The 21569-nt window shown below is 47.2% G+C and overlaps 1 protein-coding gene across 1 annotated transcript in view; it reads right to left on the minus strand.

The window, feature by feature from the left end:
* Positions 1 to 239: 239 nt before the first annotated feature.
* The window catches only part of LOC137535975 (pulmonary surfactant-associated protein A-like), a 213906-nt gene continuing 192576 nt past the window's right edge, over positions 240 to 21569 (minus strand). The window contains exon 4 of the mRNA XM_068257878.1: positions 240 to 670. Coding sequence (XP_068113979.1) covers positions 282 to 670 — 389 coding nt within the window. The 3' untranslated portion in view covers positions 240 to 281. The remainder of the gene's footprint in view (positions 671 to 21569) is intronic.

The following is a 21569-nucleotide window of genomic DNA, read 5'->3' on the forward strand; positions in this document are numbered from 1 at the left end:
GGTGGCAAAGTCACTTTTCTTGGAGTCTAGCAGTGGCCTGTTCAGCTGTGATGAAGAGGATATGGAATTCCATTGTGAAAAGAAGAGCAGTGTTGATGCCTTTAATTGCAAGGTATGAGCTCAGTCTAAAACTTGCCATGGGCTTTTTTTTTACTATTTCACACATGTTTTAATTTTATCATAAGCAAGTCATGCATAGGCTTCCCTACAAAAATACTTATAGAGTTTATAAATTGAATTTCTACGTTTGCTAAAACTAAAGAGTAAAAACAGAACTTGTATCAGATGGTGCTGAACTCACAAACTGTTAGACGGATTTGGTTACAACTTTTGTCATTCCACTGGCCATCAGTGTACATTTCAACACAATTTTCTTTCCCTTGGCCACTGGGCTCGCCTTTCCTCCAGTTTGTGTAATTTGCAGATTTTCCATTGAGATAATTAAACTCTCCAGTGTTTCCTTTGTTTTCTTTGAGGGCCAGGTAGAGATAGCGGTTATGTTCCTTGGCAAAGAATTTAGTTGCAATGTTCTCTGCTTCATTCATGGGAGCAACCATTTTGCCACCATGAGCTTTGCATGTGGCATCAGATTTTTCGAATGCCTCCTCCTTTCCACTGCTGGCTATTGCTTTGTTATGCACCACTTGGAGGTACCCGAGCAATTTGAGTACTGAAGATAAAAAGACAATAACTTTGTAAAGAATAAACCAAAGAATGCCCATTAATGGGGTACACACTAATTATGTCACTGCTTCAATGTAGGGTCAATTTAAGGAAAACCATTTAGCCTACCGGTATTTTTTGGGGAGAGCATACAAAGTCCATGCAGAGAAAGCACCAGAAAGACATGAGTGCTAACTTCTTAACCACTGCTTGCAATGTGAAACCTGCTTAGTTAATTAGTGAAAAATAATATTGCTTTGGAAATATATACAGTGCCTTGTAAAAGTATTCACCCCCTTTGCTTTGCACCAATTTTGTTACATCCAACCCACAATTCCAAAATCTAATTTTAAAGAGAACCCGAGGTGTGTTTGAAGAATGTTATCTGCATACAGAGGCTGGATCTGCCTATACAGCCCAGCCTCTGTTGCTATCCCAAACCCCACTAAGGTCCCCCTGCACTCTGCAATCCCTCATAAATCACAGTCGTGCTGTGAGGCTGTGTTTACATCTGTAGTGTCAGTCTCAGCTGCTCTCCCGCCTCCTGCATAGCTCCGGTCCCTGCCCCCGTCCCTTCCCTCCAATCAGCAGGGAGGGAAGGGATGCAGGCGGGGACTGGAGTTCTGCAGGAGGCAGGGAGAGCAGCAGACTGACACTATAGAGATAAACACAGCCAGCTCTGACAAGCTGTTTGTCAGCAGCGTGGCTGTGATTTATGAGGGATTGCAGAGTGCAGGGGGACCTTAGGGGAGTTTGGGATAGCAACAGAGGCTGGGCTGTATAGGCAGATCCAGCCTCTGTATGCAGATAATATTCTTCAAACCCACCTCGGGTTCTCTTTAATGATTCGTAATCTTGCACAAAATAGTTTAAGATGGTGAACAGTGATGAGCAAAAATGCCAATATTCTTTTTGCATACATTTTTGCGAAAATAATGTTAAATTCGACTTTTGAGCAAAAATCTAATTGAAAATCATTTTGTAATAAGATTGTGATTTTTTTTTGCAATTTCCGTGAATGTTTGCGGTAAAACAATAACAATTTTTTTTTTTTTTTTGCATTTGTTCACAATTTTTTGAAAATGTGTTTCCTTTGAACATTTAGCGAAAATACAATGTATTTTTGAAAATATTTTCTCAAAATCAAAAATAGGATTTTTTATGCGAAAATGACTTTCACAAAAATTTGCAAGCAACACTGATCATGAAGTGAAATTAGAAAAATTTAAAAATTAGAAAAATATATAATTTTTTTTATTAAATATTTATACAGCACCCACATCTTCTGTAGTGTTGCAGAGCGTACAATGATGGGGAGCATAGATACATGAGCAGTTCAACACACAGTACAATAAGGAAAGCCAGTGACACAAGTCAGATACATACAATTGATGTGTATTTTGCAAAACAGAACCAATACGGATAGATGTTCAATAATAATAATAATAGTAATAATAATAATTTGATATGTACAGAAACAGGAAACACAAGGGGGAGATATATAAAAATAAATAAAGAAAAAATAATGAACTGAAAATTGGCATGCACAATGTATTTACACCCATTGCACGAAACCCCTAAAAAGTCCTGGTGCAACCAATTACCTTTAAAAGTCACATACGGTACTTAGTAAAATGAAGCCCACCTGCCTGCAATCTAAGGGCTCTTTCAGACAGGCAGCCTGTCAGCTGCACTTTTGCACTGGCCGGGCACTTGTTAGCACTCTTGTACAGCTGGTCTCCCCAGGGACTCACATTTGAGCATTACTGCATCTCATTCTGATGCGATATGTTGCAATCCCTTGCTGCCATCACCAAGTGTCAAGCGCTGTCGCGCATGGTGTTTCAAACAATGCCATTCAGCTGCGTATAAATTACACCCAAATGGTGTTTGTGGGCAGCAGACAGGATGCTGAACTGCCCAAAAAGCATGCAGCTCAGCCAAGAGGTGTCGAGAGGTGGGTGAATATCTTTGCAAGACACACTACAACTTACAGTGAAATACCTCACAATTTTTTATAGTTTGGAAAGAGGTAGAACAACTCTGCAATTTCAACATGTAAAGCTATATCTTTATATCTATTTATTTTAAAGACCTTATTAATTTAATTATTAGCAAGTCTAGATACTTAATTATGCTATTACCAACACAATTGTATTATTTGATGCAACTGTTAAAGAGAAGAACACTTTGGAAAAGTGAATTACATGGCCCAGAGGTTTCTGCATAAAATATAACTCTTCCAGTAGAGTAGTTTATTTCTCTGCATAGGGCCATCACCTGGTACCTCATACCTCCCACCTCTGCTCCCTCCCTAAGGCTAGGTCCACACTAGACACAGTTGCAGCCCGGACAGTGCAGTCCGGATCAGGGGAAGATTAGGGGAAGTACCACCGTACTGCAAACTGATGAAAGTGCATCAGTTTTGCATCAGTTTTGCATCAGTTTCCGTTCAGTTTTTCCCTGACAGAAAACATCTCCATCATTACTAAGGAGTGGGAGGATTTTTTTGGGCCAATCATAAAGCTCAGGCTATCCGTTTTCACATCAGTTTTTTGCCTGTGGAGCTGGAGATGCGTTTTCTCATTGCTTTCACTACCCCTGCGTGTATCCGGGGTCCTGATCCGTTGCGTGAAAATGCAGCAGATCCGGACCTTCCGTTCAGGTTTTGAAAACGGGTCCCCGCAAACGCAGACGGATCCGTTTTTTACTTGGGTGAGGCTGGCTACTATTATCAACATTAGTATCCGGGACTCCGTTTTTCATCCGGTTTGAAAAACGTAGCCACGGATACGTTTCCGGACCTAGTGTGGACCAGCTCTTACAGTACATTGAGGAGGTGGGCAGTAGTGTCTGAATCACACACCTAAAACTAGTTGTTGGTGTAACGACTCAAAATGTACAGATCTCCGTAATGACAAGTCGTAAATTTCACATTATAACATCGAAGTTGAAACTTGCAGTTGGCTATAACTACGAGTTGCAACTTTGAATGCACTCCTAATTACACCCATACTTTCAGAAGAGCTTGATTGAGCGAGGGAGCTGGGAGGCGAGCAAGCCATCCTCTGTAGAGGAGATGCAGGAGGGAGAGGATGTGGTCAGGGCCAGAGCTACCATAGAGGCAAAGGGGGTAATTGCCCTAGAGCCCCAGAGCCTGTAGGGGCTCCCAAGGTGTCTCCCCCAACTTAACTGTTGTTCCCAGCTGTCCTGGCAGAGTCTTCGGTTGAGCCAGATGGTGTTATCCCCTGCCTCAGGGTCCTTCGGTGGAAATTTGGCTGCAACAAAGGGTGCTTACTGCTGATTTTTGATTGGGGAGTGTCTATTGGGGGGCCCCAGGTGTCAGAATTCTAGCGGTTTTGTTTATGCAGGAAAAGCTGTCATATGTGTATGTTTTAAGTTTTAATGTTCTATGCAAAATTTCATTGTAAACTGAAGTTAGAGTACTTTTTTTAAAATATTGCTCTGTGACATCTCAGCATATTCCAAGCAGTGAAACTCATAATTGGATTATTCTAGTTACAAAAAGCCAGAACATTCTTGTTTATGTTAGTGTGTGGCCTTGACATTTGAAAGATGCTTCTGTGTAAAGACTGGGAGAAATTTAAAAGTCACATTACTGTAGCAATTTTATATATACATTTGTTCATTTATTACACATAAATATTATTAATCTAAATATTAATAATCAATACAACCATCTAAAGAAAGAAATGGTTATTGTTAAACCCTATATAATATAATTTAATACTTTGAAATATATTTAAAAGCTGGTGATGGTGATGATTTGAGACAGTAAAACATTCTTGTGGGATTGTTTTGGTTCTGGAGAATTGTTGATGTGTTCTGGGTACAAGGCTGTCTAAGTTAGCTGAATACTGAAAGCTGATAACACATGTTTTGGGAACAGGCGTCATGAAAAATAATAAAACAATATAAGGTGTTTTCACAATTAGTTAAAAATTATGAAATGGTGACCTCTGCCGGTTGAAGTTATTATATTTATTCATAAGAAAGGCAAATATATAGAACATGATTTTATATTATTAAGACTTAATATGCAATAATTTCTTATATGATTAATTGTTTTAAGAAGAATTATATAATAAGGTTTATATTTAAATAAGTATATTAGAAGCCCTGAATGTTTCAATAAGCCCCAAATTGCTGAAGACTCTCACAGGTCTGTGTTAGGGTCAATTTGACCAACCTTAGGTCTGAGAAAGTACTGAGACATTCCAACCTAATTAGCAGAGAACACTTTATCAGAAATGCGTCATTAATTACATTGTTTAGTCTCAATGTCTGGAGCAAAAAAAGTCAATGAGCAGACAAGATGGCTGGTGACGTCCATTTTTAATTAACCGTGTCAGAAATTAGCCTGTATCAGTTGTTAAGCACTCCAAATGATGTTAATTCCCACAAGATAAGGTAATTAAGGAATTTATAAACAATAATAATATGATTTAGGTATTCAAAACATGGTAAAGCATTGACGCATGGAAGCTTTAGCCAATCAGAACCTGGGAATTAGGGACATTCCAGATCAGGCAGCCATATTGCTTCCTATCCCTATAAAAGTATGAGCTGAAAACTCATAGTTTGCAGAAGCCCAACAATCTCCTGAGAAGACACATGAGGCAGAAGCTACCTTCCCACAAGTGGTTCTAGATGCTGAAGAGATGACAGAGAAGGGGTAATATGCTTAATATTCTGGTTATTTACTTTATTAATTTTTCAGCATTAAGTTATGTTAACATGTTAGCAAGAAGTTTTTTTAGAAGCTATTTTTATGCTATCTCTTTAAGAAGATTACTACAAGTTTTACACAGCTATTATATACACAGCTATTGATGCAGATGAGACTATTTTTGATCTTATTCTACATAACACAACTGTTATATTGTTTTTTGAATGTACTTGGAAGATTGATGAATGCTTGGCTATAAAGGCCTTGATAAGATGGAATACTGTTAGAAGGAAACACTACTTGGAACTGTTCATATTTTGTATACAGTATATGCTGTATGATAAGTAAATACCATTTTTTATATAAAATCATATACTGAGTGCTCTGATTCATTTCAAGGTACACCATCAATCTATAATTACTGTTATAGAAGGTTCAGACCCCGCTATGCCGGATTTATATGATAGCAACGCTTTAAGGGCTGGTCCTTTACTGAGTTAGCAATCATGAAAAGGGCAAGAACCGCTCAGGTTTTTGACACAGGGTTAATATTGCCTGGGGTCCCTATTGTTATTAGAACCGGCCCTGGATGTGGCGGAGGTGCCTGACGTTGCTAAGGATAAGTGGGATTGTCCCAGTGCAGCAACAGTAGTCTGGGGATGAGAGAGAGTTGGTTGCGTCAGCAGCAGCAGTAGAAAGAGGATGAGGAGGTGTTGTCCGGCCATGAAGGTGTGCCTTCGTGGGCCCACCATTTCCCCATTGCTGTTCATATGCTGCACTGTCTCCACAGGGACCCCCGGGTGGTTCAAATAAAGGCAAGGGAGGATTTGTGGGTCACCCTCATTCTCAACTCAAGGGGAAGCTGGGGCAATTTGTTCCTCACTGATAGCCAGAGGAACGAACAAGGGAGTTGTGCGAGACCCTTGTTCCCTGACTGGAGGAATCCTTCCCCCAGTGTTCCACCCCACATATCCCCATTCAGTCGGCCCAGCAGGTGCGTGCTAATAGCAGCACTAGCCGCCCTGGAGATCTGATGTGTCTAACAAGGGCATTGCATCAGTCGGAGCTTCCCAGACAGGAGTTGGCAGAATCCTCCAGTCACCACCAGTGGCTGACTTGCATGGTGGCTGACTACATGGGGTACCTCAGTGCACATGACAGCAAGAGCACTAAGAACCCCATGGAGTACTGGGTTTCCTGACTGGACACCTAAAGGGAGCTTGCCAAGCATGCCCTGGAAGTCTTCTCTTTTCCCCCTCCAGTGTGCTCTGAGAGAAGCTACAGTGCGGCCTTTGGCATGATCACTGAGAAGCGCTTCCACCTGTTCTCCAAGTTGGTGGATAGACTCACGTTCCTGAAGATGAACAACATGGCTTGGATCAAAAGCAATTTCCTGGGCCCCGCTGTGAGGGAGAGCACCTGAACTGGAACCTCCCTCAAGTCTTCCAATTTTTATCTGTGATTTATTACACTCATCTCCTGCCTGATTTGTCCCCACTTTCAAACCTGCTGCCTTTGGGGTTGTTACACTGTGTTGTCCAAGTTGTGGCCAGGGCCCAACTGTGGCTTCACAACCACTGCCTTGTACCTGCTGCTGCCGCAGGTGTCTGCCTACCTGCTTTGCCACCAATTGCTAACTTACTGCCATTGTGGATGCCCAAGTTTGTGGTGAGGGCCCAACTGTAGCTCCATGACCACTATCTGGAACCTACTGCTTCTGCAGGTGTCAGATTTTTATATCCAGAGTTTTCTGGGAGTATGGGGGACACACTTCATATACACCATTACATTGCTGCTGCTACTTTCATAATTTAATTTTATTTCATTTATGCTGTGGTCCTACTGCCAAGTTCCACAGTCTATTCTGCTACCAGCAATTCATGCTGCTGTTGTTGTCACAATTTATTTTAATTATTGCTGTGGTCCCACCACTAGGTTCCACAGCCGAATCTGCTACTACCAACTCCTCCTGCTGCTTCTATTATTTAACCACTTCCGGATACCGGGTGGTTTTGCTGATCGGTGCTGCGTGGGCTCTCCAGCCCGCAGCACCGATCAGCTAGCAGCCAGGCCGATCAGACTTCCCCCCTTTTTTCCCCACTAGGGGGATGTCCTGCTGGGGGGGTCTGATCGCCGCCGGCTGCTTGCGCTTGCGGGGGGGGGGCTCTCTTCAAAGCCCCCCTCCGCAGCGCTTCCTGGCCGCCTTCCCCTTCCCTCCCTCTACCTCCCCCTGTGAGCGGCGCAGGACAGAATTCCGTCCTGCGCTGGATAGGATAGGCTTCAGCCTATCAGGTGCCGGCGGTCCCCGGCCAATCAGAGGCCGGGGATCGCCGATCTCCGCCACGGCGCTGCTGCGCAGCAGCGCCGTATACATGTAAACACCGGGGAAGATCTTCCCCGTGTGTTTACATTTACCCTGCGAGCCACGATCGGAGGCTCGCAGGGTGTTCACGGAGACACCCTCCGTGAACTGACATGGAACGGCCGCTCATACGAGCGGCCGTTTCCATGCAATCCACTTCAGGATTCAGGGGCGTAGTTAAGCGTACGCCGAATCCTGAAGTGGTTAAAGGACACTACAGTAACAAAAACTGTAAAATGTAAAATATGTGCAAATATATACAAATAAGAAGTACATTTTTTTTCCAGAGTAAAATGAGCCATAAATTACTTTTCTCCTGTAATGCTGTCACTTACAGTAGGCAGTACAAATCTGAAAGAAGTTATATGTTTTGGACTAGTCCATCTCTTCATAGGGATTCTCAGCAAGGCCATTATTCTTTATAAAGATATTCCCGAAAAAGGATTTAAACAATAATGCTGGCCAGCTTCCATGCTTGCTACACAGTTTTTTGGCAGATGGACAGAGCAACTGCCATTCACTAAGTGCTTTTAAAAATAAATATATCCCTGAAAATCCCCTATAAAGAGATGGAGTAGTCCAAAACCTGTCACTTCTGTCAGATTTCAACTACCTACTGTAAGTGACAGCAACATAGGAGAAAAGTAATTTATGGCTCATTTTACTCTGGAAAAGATGTACTTCTTATTTGTATATGTTTGCACATATTTTAAATTTTACAGTTTTTCGCTTTAGTGCCCCCTTAACTTATTTAACCACTTTGTCCTCCTTGACGTATAAAAACGTCAAGGAGGACAGGCGTGCTCCCGCGCGCTCCCGCGGCCGATCGCGCGCGTGCACGCGCACTCCCGGCCGTAGAGTCGGTAGCCACGGAATCAATGTGTCGGGCTATGGAGCCCGATCATTGATTCCTCTCCCCCGCTGAAAAAGCGACAGCTTCTCTCGGAAGCTTCACTCTTTCTGAAGCTGTGTCCCTCTAAGCGTACATTGTACGCTTAGAGTGACGTCATGTAAAAAAAATCGAGATTGCCATCTTGTGGCCAAAAAGTAAAACTACAAGTAAATGCCCAAAAACATTACAATACACCAATATTTCCCCAAATAAAACACTTTTATATCCCACCCTCCCAAAAATGCCCACATAAAATGTTTAATAAAAAAAATAAAAAACATTACTATTAAAAAAAAACAAAAAAACACATAAATATTTACCTGAGGGTCTAAACTTTTTAAATATCTATGTAAAGATGAAATATTTCTCTCTATTTTTTTTATAAGCTTGTAAATAGTGATGTATGCAAAACGGAAAAAATGCTCTTTTATTTCCAAATAAAATATTGTCGCGATACATTGTGATAGGGACATAATTTAAATGGCGAAATAACCGTGACAAATGGGCAATAACAATACGTGGGTTTTAATTATGGAGGCATGTATTATTTTAAAACTATAATGGCCGAAAACTGACAAATAATGATTTTTTTCATTTTTTTCTTATTCTTCCTGTTAAAATGCATTTACAATAAAGTGGCTCTTAGCAAAATGTACCCCCCAAAGAAAGCCTAATTGGTGGCGGAAAAAACAAGATATAGATCAGTTCATTGTGATAAGTAGTGATAAAGTTATAGGCTAATGAATGGGAGGTGAACATTGCTTGGATGCATAAGCTGAAAACGACTGAGATGTTAAGTGGTTAATGCTGTGGGCCCACAGCAAGATTCCATGGCCTATTTTGCTACCACCAACTTCTCCTGCTGCAGCTGTTGTCATAATTTAATTTAATTAATGCTGTGGTCCCACTGGCAGGTTCCACAACCTACTCTGATTACAACAACAACTCCTGCTGTCATAGCAAGGAAATGAACAGCGCTACTTAAAAACAGGCAAGTGCCTACCTGCAAAAGAGTGCAAGCCCCACTTGTGGGATATAATACACACCGAGCATACACATGACCTGTCTACCACTGGAGGAGGATGTTAGTTTCCTGTAACAGCTTGCATGCAACCTATTAAGTACTCGTCCCTCCCACTGCGAAGAAGTCGATCCTCCATGGGAGGGGTCTAACACTAACTAAATCCTAACCTATGTATATGCTTAGCCTGGGTGCGGCTAATCAAATAAAATCGAAAATTGAAAATTGCACAAAAGGTGGATCAGCGCAACACCAGGCCGCCTCCGAATGGCCTCCAATCAGAGATGCGCTGAGCCCCCCCTTAATTTATTTAATGCTGTGGGCCCACAGCAAGATTCCACGGCCTATTCTGCTACCACCAACTTCTCCTGCTGCAGCTGTTGTCATAATTTAATTTAATTAATGCTGTGGTCCCACTGGCAGGTTCCACAACCTACTCTGATTACAACAACAACTCCTGCTGTCAGCTTTAGAGATGGCCAGAACCTCCGATTTTCGGTTCACGAACCCTGTTCGCGAACTTTTGCGGAAGGTTCGGTTCGCGCGAACTTTCGCAAACCACAATAGACTTCAATGGGGAGGCGAACTTTAAAAAATAGAAACACTTATGCTGGTCAGAAAAGTGATGGAAAAGATGTTTCAAGGGGTCTAACACCTGGACCCCCAGGTGGCGGAGTGGGATACATGCCAAAAGTCCGAGGGAAAAATCTGGATTTGACGCAAAGCAGCGTTTTAAGGGCAGAAATCACATTGAATGCTAAATTGAAGGCCTAAAGTGCTTTAAAACATCTTGCATGTGTATACATCCAGTGGCGGATCTAGAGGGGTGCAGACATGGCTAGTGCCATGGGCGCCAGTGCACTATGAGCGCCATGTCTGCCCCCATGTTCCCCGCCACCTCCGCATCTTGTGCCTGCCGTCCGGTGCTCAATTCCTCCGGTCTCCCCCGCCTCCGCCCGCCGGCTCTCTGTCCCTGCTGTTAGAGTTTACATTAGCGGCAAGAGGAGAGACACGGAGTACGCACACCATCCACCCATGCGTCAAATGCGAGAAGTGATGTCATCAGTCACTTCCTGCATTTGAAACGCATCGGGTAGGAAGTGTGCGCCCTCCCCGTCTCGCCTCTTGCTGATAATCTAAACTAATAGCAGGGACAGAGAGCCGGCGGGGGAAACCAGAGTATTTGAGAAGGAATCACAATAGCAACACAGCCACAGGGGGCCCTACTGCAATTTGGAGGTCACAGAGGGCCTCCTGGAGACCCGCGGTGGCCCCCCCAATGTGCAGATCATCTGCAGTAATGATGGCAGCTTTCAGCTGGAGCGAGTCAGTCAGACTCTCCAGCGTGCATGCAGGCCGCCCAGCCCCCCTTCCTCACCCAGCGTGCACGGAAGCTCTCCAAGCCTGTTGCAGCCTCAGCGAAGACAGAGCTGCGGCTGCTAGATCTGTCTGCTCAGGTCAGTGTCCCAGCAGCAGAGAAAGAAAAGCAGTACCCGGCGGAGACAGCTTATGCTTATCAGTGAGTGAATGTGCACAGTGCTGACCGCAGGGGTCATCTGGGGAAGAGAGGGGGGCACAGTATCATAGAAGAACATACTTAGAAAACCTGAGGGGGAGGTGGGAGTCTAGGAGACGCATACTTTTGTAAAAGTGCAGTGTCTGGGGGAAACTGCATCATCACTGTTTTTAATAAAAAGGAAAAATCTGTGTGAAAAGTGATCTGTGGCAAATATTTGAATGGTGTCTGGTTCAGGGTCCCCTGATCGTTATTTACCTTACAAGTAGTGATAGCGCAAAATGTTTACTAGCAAACAGTTCACCATGTACCTACTTCCAGGCGAATAAGCTATGGCAGTAGTACGTATGCGTAGGAACGAGCCAGAGGACTGTCCTCAGAGGAGCTCACAATCTAATCCTACCATAGTCATAGTCTAATGTCCTACCATATTATTATGTATTTATATAGCACAGACACTTTCTGCAGCACTTTCTGGCTATTGAAAATTAGTGTGTGTGTGTGTGCGCACAATTACTTTTTTTTGGAGGTGGGGGGGGGGGGGGGCAGCAAAACTTTGCTATAGGGCCCTAATATTTCTAGCTATGCCCCTGCCAGGAGGCACAAGATGCGAAGGTGGTGGACATCTAATGTTTGACAGCTAGGAACAGAGAGCCGGGGATGCGAAAGTGGTGAGCACTTTATCCCCCTTTCTTTTTGCAAGTCGCATAAAGTTCTGCTGTGATAGCTCATTAGTCTCAGTGATGCCCATGCAACCCCAAATGCATTGTTCTCCTCACTCTGCCTGCCAGACACCACCAATAATGTATCTAGAGGGGTGCATGCATAGCTTGTGTGCGTTTGGGGGGGGGGGTCGGGCTATGCAAGAGATTCTTACAATCTAACTCCTACCGCACTTTGCTACCTAATTATGTGATCTTGATGCCCTTGACTGTGTAATGCTTTTTGTGAGGCCCCTGGCTATTAAATTATTGTATCTGGAGGTGTGTAACTACTTAATATTTAATTGGGAGGCAATAACTACTTGATTAATTATCTGGAGGCATGTGACTACTAGGGGGGCGCAATCTCAGTGTTTGCCACGGGCGCTATATTGCCTAGATACGCCTCTGTATACATCAATCAGGGAGTGTAATTAGAGTACTGCTTCACACTGACACACCAAACTTACTGTGTAACGCACCGCAAACAGCTGTTTGCATAGTGACGGCCGTGCTGGACTGGTGCGCAACATGGCCAGAGTGCAGGCCATGGCGGTTTTCCAGCCCATATGGTCGCCGGGCTGTGGTAGCTCAATGATAGAACAACAGTGACTGTCCAGCTGATCAAATTTGGTTTGACCACAATGAAGCAACGACCTTATTATCTTTGGTGTGCCACCCCCACCCAAGACACTTATATAGCCGGCAGTCATTGCTTCATTGTGATACGCAAGCCCCTTCACCGCGGCAAGGTAATGATCACGAAGGGGAATGGGCACATGTACATGCCTTTTGTTTTGTTGTTGCAGCCGCCCGCAGTGCAGCCAGAAAAATTAGGCAGGCATGTACACACACCAGAAAAATTAGTATAGCGTATATTAGTATAGCCACTGCAAGCAGCAGCCTTAAAAATTCAGTGAAAATGCCACCAGCTTCACTGAAGGTCCTTTCTGACAGGACGTTTGCGGCAGGGCAAGAGAGAAGTTGGATGGCAAATTGGGACAGCTCTGGCCACAGGTCAAGCCTGTGCACCCAGTAGACCAAGGGTTCATCCTCGCTGCTCACAGTGTCTACATCCACAGTTCAGACCAGGTAGCCGGCTACCTGCCGGTCTAGGCGTTGGTGGAGGGTGGATCCCGAAGGGCTACGGTGAGGCGTTGGACTAAAGAATGTCTGCATGTACAGGTCATTCGCCTTGAGCTTTTTTATATGGGGTTCCCTCAACAGGCTTGACAACATGAAAGAGGCCATCTGCACACAGTCGGATCCAGACGTACTATCCATCTCCTCTTGCTCTTCCTGAGTGACGTTACGTAAGTCCTCTTCCTCCCCCCAGCTAGTGTTGGGCGAACAGTGTTTGCCACTGTTCGGGTTCTGCAGAACATCACCCTGTTCGGGTGTTGTTCGAGTTCGGCCGAACACCTGATGGTGTTCGAACCGTTCGGCCACATGGCCGAACTAAGAGCGCATGGCCGAACGTTCCCCGAACGTTCGGCTAGCGCTGTGATTGGCCGAACGGGTCACGTGGTTCGGACCCGAACGCGCTCTGATTGGCCGAACTGTCACGTGGTTCGGGTAAATAAATACCCGAACCACGTCATATTTCCGCCATTTGTCTGTGAGTTTAGCTTTGGGTAGGCAGGCAGGGTAGTTCGCGCTCCAGCCACGCTAGCCAGGGTCCCCCCAGTCATTGTGTCGCTGCTGGGAATAGTAGTACACCGCTCGCTCAGCATTCTGTTTACTGCCACTCTGTGTACCTCGCTTAGCCACACTATATAGCATTCTGTTTACTGTTCTGTGTCTGCTGGGAATAGTAGTACACCGCTCGCTCAGCCACACTATATAGCATTCTGTTTACTGCCACTCTGTGTACCTCGCTCAGCCACACTATATAGCATTCTGTTTACTGTTCTGTGTCTGCTGGGAATAGTAGTACACCGCTCGCTCAGCCACACTATATAGCATTCTGTTTACTGTTCTGTGTCTGCTGGGAATAGTAGTACACCGCTCGCTCAGCCACACTATATAGCATTCTGTTTACTGCCACTCTGTGTACCTCGCTCAGCCACACTATATAGCATTCTGTTTACTGTTCTGTGTCTGCTGGGAATAGTAGTACACCGCTCGCTCAGCCACACTATATAGCATTCTGTTTACTGCCACTCTGTGTACCTCGCTCAACCACACTATATAGCATTCTGTTTACTGTTCTGTGTCTGCTGGGAATAGTAGTACACCGCTCGCTCAGCCACACTATATAGCATTCTGTTTACTGCCACTCTGTGTCTGCTGGGAATAGTAGTACACCGCTCACCCGCCACTGTATAGCATTGTGCTCTGTGTCGCTGCTGGGAATAGTGGTACACCGCTCACCCGCCACTGTATAGCATTGTGCTCTGTGTCGCTGCTGGGAATAGTGGTACACCGCTCACCCGCCACTGTATAGCATTGTGCTCTGTGTCACTGCTGGGAATAGTGGTACACCGCTCAGCCACACTATATAGCATTCTGTTTACTGTTCTGTGTCTGCTGGGAATAGTAGTACACGGCTCGCTCAGCCACACTATATAGCATTCTCTTTACTGCCACTCTGTGTACCTCGCTCAGCCACACTATATAGCATTCTGTTTACTGCCACTCTGTGTACCTCGCTCAGCCACACTATATAGCATTCTGTTTACTGCCACTCTGTGTCTTCTGGGAATAGTAGTACACCGCTCACCCGCCACTGTATAGCATTGTGCTCTGTGTCGCTGCTGGGAATAGTGGTACACCGCTCACCCGCCACTGTATAGCATTGTGCTCTGTGTCGCTGCTGGGAATAGTGGTACTGTATAGCATTTCTGTACTGCCACTGTACTGCTGCCAGTCAGCGTGTACTGTAAGGATAAGTGAAATGAGGAAGAAATCCGATGAAAGAGGAAGGGGCAAGGGAAGAGGTGTTTCCCCTGACGGTTCACGTACAGGCCACAGGGGAGCACCCAAGAAAACCCACTCAATACCGCCCATGTTGTCCAGGACAACAACCCTCACAGATCCAAAAGAACAGGACCAGATAATTACTTGGATGACCTCTCAAGCGTCCAGCAGTGGGTTAAGCAGCACCAGCACATCACGCACGAGGTCCGAGTCCTCAGCCAGTTACAAGGAGCCAGTGGGCACAAAGCTGACACAACCGGCAGCGACACCACGCACACAACTGCCAGATAACCAGTCCGATGAATTACCTCAGGACACAATGGGGTATTCGCAGGAGCTATTCCCAGCCCAACAAACTTCCACCTTTCAAAGGTCAATGGAGGAACAGCCAGAAATGTTGTGCCCGGATTCACAACCATGAACTGTGGGAAATGCACCGCGCACTGAAATACAAGGCGAGTCCGAGGAGGACTCGGAAACCCAAATCCCAGAGCAAGTTGGGCAGGAGGGGTTGCAATTGCAGGAGGTCGGCCGACAAGATCTGGAAGACGACGTTGGAGTGAGCTGCGCAGAGGTTGTTCTGGGGAGCTCTACTCCACGGCGGCGGCCCCCCACAATGACATATGACGAATTTGAGGAGATGGAAGAGGAGGGTATGGACAATGTGGACATAGACCCAGATTTTGTTTCTGAACGAGAACATCGCCGTCGTAGCAGCAGCACAGATGAGTCTGTTGAAGAACCCACTGCTGCACGAGTTCGCCTTGTGCCACAAGGTAGGCGGCGCGCAATTTCAGGCACCACAAGCGTGGAAGTTCAAGTGAGAGGCAAAAGAGGAGCAAACAGAAATCGCCAGCAAGGAGGCAGGTGCTCCAAAGTCTGGGCTTTCTTTGAAGACTGCACTGAGGATGTTACCATGGCGATTTGCAAGGTGTGCAAGACCCGCCTGAGCAGGGGGAAAAGTATTAACAACCTCTCCACCACCAGCATGAGCCGCCACATGCTATCCAAACATCCCACTCTGTGGGCAAACGCGGCAGGACAGGGTACCAGCAACACTGCCTCCCTTGGGTTCACCAGACTCACCACCAGACCCGCCTCAGCAGCAGCAGTAGCCCAGCCATTGCGTGGTTCACAACATTCACAAACATCAGACGACGCTGACACTGTCACTTTCCGGAGTAGTGCTCTTGAGGTCTCCCAGTGTTCATCAAACACAACAACCAACAGCCCTTCCGTGTGCAGCGCTACGGTTCAGTTGTCTGTGTCGGAGATGTTTGAGCGCAAGAGGAAATTGCCAGCAAATGACCCCCGGGCCGTAGCAGTAACAGCCAGCATAGCCAAGCTTCTGGCCTGCGAAATGCTGCCATATCGAGTGGTGGAGACAAACAGCTTCAAGGGCATGATGTCAGTGGCCATCCCACGTTACGTGGTTCCCAGCCGCTACCACTTTGCGCGCTCTGCAGTGCCTGAGTTGCATGAGCACGTGGTCAGCAAAATAACCCGAAGCTTGAAGAATGCCGTTGCCTGCAAGGTTCACCTCACCACTGACACTTGGACGAGTGCGTTCGGACAGGGTCGATACATCTCCCTTACCGCGCACTGGGTGAACCTTGTGGAGCCTGGCAGCGATTCCTCACCTGCTACGGCGCGGGTGTTGCCCACGCCGCAAACAGCTGCACCGCCGTCCCTCCCACTGGATAACAACAGCAGCACCTACCTCTCTGACTCCTTCTCCTCCAACGCATCTCAAAGCTGTACCTCATCCGGAAACGCTAACCCAGCAGCAGTAGGATCGTGGAAGCAGTGCAGCACAGCTGTTGGCATGCGTCAGCAAGCGTTGCTGAAGCTGATCTGCCTTGGGGATAAGCAGCACACAGGGGAGGAAATTTGGAAGGGAATAAAGGAACAGACGGATTTGTGGCTGGCACCGCTGGACCTGAAACCGGGCATGGTTGTGTGTGATAATGGGAGTAATCTCATTCGCGCTTTAAGGTTGGCTAAGCTGACACACATCCCTTGCCTGGCGCACGTGATGAACCTAGTAGTTCAGCGGTTCCTGAGGACATACCCAGGCGTGGCTGATCTTCTGTTGAAGGTGCGTCGAGTGGCCAAACATTGTAGAAATTCCAGTACTGCTTCGGGGGCACTCGCCAAGATGCAGGAGCGCTTCAATCTCCCCCACCATCGCTTGCTGTGTGATGTCCCTACGCGCTGGAATTCTACGCTGCACATGCTAGCACGCTTTTGTGAGCAGAAGAGTGCAGTGGTCCAGTACATGACGGCGCAGTACCGAGGCGCATCCGGACAGCTGCCAAGCTTCTGTGGATCCGATTGGGCCAACATGTTGGACCTCTGCCAAGTCCTCCAAAATTTTGAGCAATCCACGTTGCTTGTGAGCAGTGACAACTCTTCAGTCAGCATTACCATACCACTGCTGTGTTTACTGAAGAGGTCAATGTTGAAAATCAAGGAAACAGCTGTCATGATGCAACTGGGGGAATCTGAAGGAGAAAACGATCAGCGTGATGGTACCAACATCAGGCCATCCGCCTCAGGGAACGCTGGCCCCAGCAGCTATGACGAAGAAGAGGAGGAGGAACAGCTGGAGTTGGAGCAGGAATTTCATGCCACCACTGACGAGGGCCAGAGCGGTGCACGTTGGACTTCCACAATTCAGCGCGAATGGTCAGCAGAAGCAGACCAGGAGGAAGGTGACGACTATGATGCATCACAACAACTATCACAACGCTCACAAGAGGATGATGAGGATTCTGGTAGGACTCTGGCACACATGGCTCAATTCATGCTAGACTGCATTGAACGTGACCCACGCATTGTGCGCATTCTGGACAACACCAATTACTGGGTTTATACCCTTCTGGATCCACGGTACAAACACAATGTTCCAAAACTGCTTGAAGAAAGAGTCAGACAGGTCAAAATGGAAGAATACCAGCAGGCCCTTGTGGAGACTTTAGAGAGGAGATTGACATCCTCCCCCTCCTCTAGCCAGTTGTACGCCGACAGACTGACTTCCGCAAACCCAGGACGACCAGGAGGGCAGCAAACAACGCAAGCCGCAGCTAGTGCCTAAAAGGGAATTGTATCGGCAGTGTCCTTGGAGTGGGAAAATTTTCTGACACCCATGCAGCAGCAGCCCACTGAACAGCAAGCGTGCAGATCCACCTCCAACACCGATCGCCTGGAGAAGATGGTCAAGGACTACATGTCAGATGACGTAGCTGTGTCGAACAATCCATCTGCACCCTTCAACTATTGGGTATCGAAGCTAGACACCTGGCACGAACTGGCAATGTACGCAATAGAGGTGCTGGCTTGCCCGGCAGCCAGCGTTATGTCGGAACGCTGTTTCAGTGCTGCCGGAGGCATCGTCACAGATCCGCCTCTCCACAGAAAATGCAGACCGTCTGACTCAAATTAAAATGAATCAATCCTGGATTGGAAATGACTACGCAACACTCCAGGACCCCAACCAAGTAACATGACCAATGAACATCTGGGATGGTGTAGCGTTTCCGGTCCCTGTTTATTGAACCTCTCATCTGTATTACATTTATGACTGCATGGCGGCAAAAAGCATTGCTGCTATATCCGCACGCTTTTTGTCCTCATGCAAGGCCTGGGTTGTTGTGTCTCAAAAAGCATGGCCTTCTCCTCCTGCACCTGCTCCTGTTCCATCACGTGTGCTGCTGCTGCTGCTGGGTTAGCGTTGCCGGTCCCTGTTTATGGAACCTCTTATCTTTATTACATTTATGACTGCATGGCGGTACCTCATGCAAGGCCTAAGTTGTTGTGTCTCACAAAGCGTGGCCTTCTCCTCCTGCGCCTCCTCCTGTTCCATCACGTCTGCTGCTGCTGGGTTAGCGTTGCCGCGTGGTCCCTGTTTATTGAACCACTTATCTTTATTACATTTATGACTGCATGGCGGTACAAAGCATGCTATCCGCACGCTTCTTGTCCTCATGCAAGGCCTGGGTTGTTGTGTCTCACAAAGCGTGGCCTTCTCCTCCTGCGCCTCCTCCTGTTCCATCACGTCTGCTGCTGCTGGGTTAGCGTTGCCGCGTGGTCCCTGTTTATTGAACCACTTATCTTTATTACATTTATGACTGCATGGCGGTACAAAGCATGCTATCCGCACGCTTCTTGTCCTCATGCAAGGCCTGGGTTGTTGTGTCTCACAAAGCGTGGCCTTCTCCTCCTGCGCCACCCTCCTCCTGTTCCATCACGTGTGCTGCTGCTGGGTTAGCGTTACCGGTCCCTTTTCCTGGAACCTCTTATATGTATTACATTTATGACTGCATGCCGACAAAAAGCATGTTACCTGTGCAAAGAAAACAGACATTTCCCGCATTTAAAAGACAGTTTTCCCTTTGAAACTTTAAAATCGATTTTCTCAAAAACTATAAGCTCTTTTTACTAAATTTTTTTTTCTTCTTGTACCCACTCCCAAGGTGCACATACCCTGTAAATTTGGGGTATGTAGCATGTAAGGAGGCTTTACAAAGCACAAAAGTTCGGGTCCCCATTGACTTCCATTATGTTCGGAGTTCGGGTCGAACACCCGAACATCGCGGCCATGTTCGGCCTGTTCGGCCCGAACCCGAACATCTAGATGTTCGCCCAACACTACCCCCAGCCACGAACAATACCATGGGAACGTGGAGCAGCACAAGCCCCCTGTGATGGCTGCTGCGGTTGTTCTTCTGCCGCCACCTCTTCCTCCTCCACAGAAACACCTTCCTCATCATCCGAGTCTGACTCCTCTTCTTCCCCACACGACTCTTCTTCTTCTTCCTCCTCTCCTCTCTGTGCTGCCGCAGGTGTTGAGGAAACATCTGGTTCAGATGAAAATTGCTCCTACGACTCTTCCTGCCCTAACTGTTCTTCTTCATGCTCCTCCACAGCTTGATCCACCACTCTACACACGGCACGCTCCAGGAAGTAAGCGTAGGGGATCAAGTTGCTGATGGTGCCTTCAGCGCGACTCACCAGGTTGGTCACCTCCTCAAACGGCTGCATGATCCTGCATGCATTTCGCATCAGTGTCCAGTGCGGTGGCCAGAACATCCCCATCTTCCCAGGTTGTGTCCTTCTACTGTAATTGTACAGGTACTGGGTGACAGCTTTCTTCTGTTCTAGCAGGTGAGAGAACATGAGCAGGGTTGAATTCCAGTGAGTCGGGCTATTGCATATCAAGCGCCTCTCCGACAAGTTGTTTCTCCGCTGAATGTCCGCAAAGCGGCCATGGCCATGTAAGACCGCCTGAAATGCCCACTCAACTTCCTGGCCTGTTTCAGGACGCCCTCTAAGCTTGTGTACTTTGACCCAAATCTTTGAATCACCAGATTCAGCACATGTGCCATGCAGGGTACATGTGTCAGCTTTCCCAAATTCAAAGCAGAAAGGAGATTGCTGCCATTGTCACACACCACGTTGCCGATCTCCAGCTGGTGCGGGGTCAGCCATTGCTCTACCTCTTTGTTAAGAGCAGCCAGGAGAGCTGGTCTAGTGTGACTCTCCACTTTGAGGCAAGACATGTCTAAGATGGCGTGACACCGTCGTACCTGGCATGCAGCGTAGGCTCTGGGGAGATGGGGCTGTGTAGCTGGAGAGGAGGAGATGGCAGCACCACTAGAGTTGAACTGCCACTCAGGCAAGGAGGAGGAGGAGGATGACAGCGAAGAGGATGTAGCAGGAGGAGAAGGAGAGGAAGTGGCAGGAGACCTGTCTGCAAGCCGTGGAGGTGTCACAAGTTGGTCTGCTGCGCAGCCACGTACGCCCTGCTTGCCATCGGTCACTAGCTTGACCCAATGGGCTGTGTACAAAATGTAGCGGCCCTGCCCGTGTTTGGCAGACCAGGCATCCGTGGTCAGGTGGACCCTTGACCCAACGCTCTTCGCCAGAGATGACACCACTTGCCTCTCAGCTTCACGGTACAGTTTGGGTATAGCCTTTTTAGAAAAATAATTGTGGCCTGGTATCTTCCACTGCGGTGTCCCAATGGCCACAAATTTACAGAAAGCCTCAGACTCCACCAGCTTGTATGGTAATAGCTGGCGAGCTAATAGTTCCGCCACGCCAGCTGTCAGACGCCGGGCAAGAGGGTGACTGGCAGAAATTGGCTTCTTCCGCTCAAAGACTTCCTTCACGGACACCTGGCTGCTGTGGGCAGAGGAGCAGGAACTGCTCAAGAGCAGAGGCGGTGTGGAGGAGGGTGGCTGTGAAGGTGCAAGGGAGAAAGTGGCTGAAGACGATGCACCTGAAGGAGGAAGAGGAGGCGGAGGGTGGCCATTTCTGTTTGTGCCTTTTCTCCAGGTGCCTTCGTAGGGCACTTGTCCCTACGTGAGTGTTGGCCTTTCCACGGCTCAATTTTTGGAAGCAGAGACAACAGATGGCTTTGCTCCGATCTGAGGCACACACATTAAAACATTTCCAAACCGCTGATCCCTCTGGGGTGATGGCACTATGGTGGCATCAGCAGCTGACGTTGAAGGGCATGTTGGCTGGCTGTCCATAGCTGGGGATACATGGCGCCGGACACTGCCACCAGCTGTTTTTGAGGACGAGCTCCCTCTGCTTCTTTCAGGGAAGTCGTCTCCTCCTACTCCTCTCTGACTCCCCCTCTGAACTGCCCCCCTGGTCATCTCCTCTATTGGGAACATACGTGGCATCCGTATAATCGTCATCATAATTATCCTGCCCAGCTTCAATTTCCTCAGACACCTCCTCAACTGCACCAACACCAGGTACTTCATCATCCCCCTCCTCACATGTTATGTCC

Source organism: Hyperolius riggenbachi, chromosome 10 (assembly GCF_040937935.1).
Source record: "Hyperolius riggenbachi isolate aHypRig1 chromosome 10, aHypRig1.pri, whole genome shotgun sequence".
Classification (NCBI taxonomy): Eukaryota; Metazoa; Chordata; class Amphibia; order Anura; family Hyperoliidae; genus Hyperolius; species Hyperolius riggenbachi.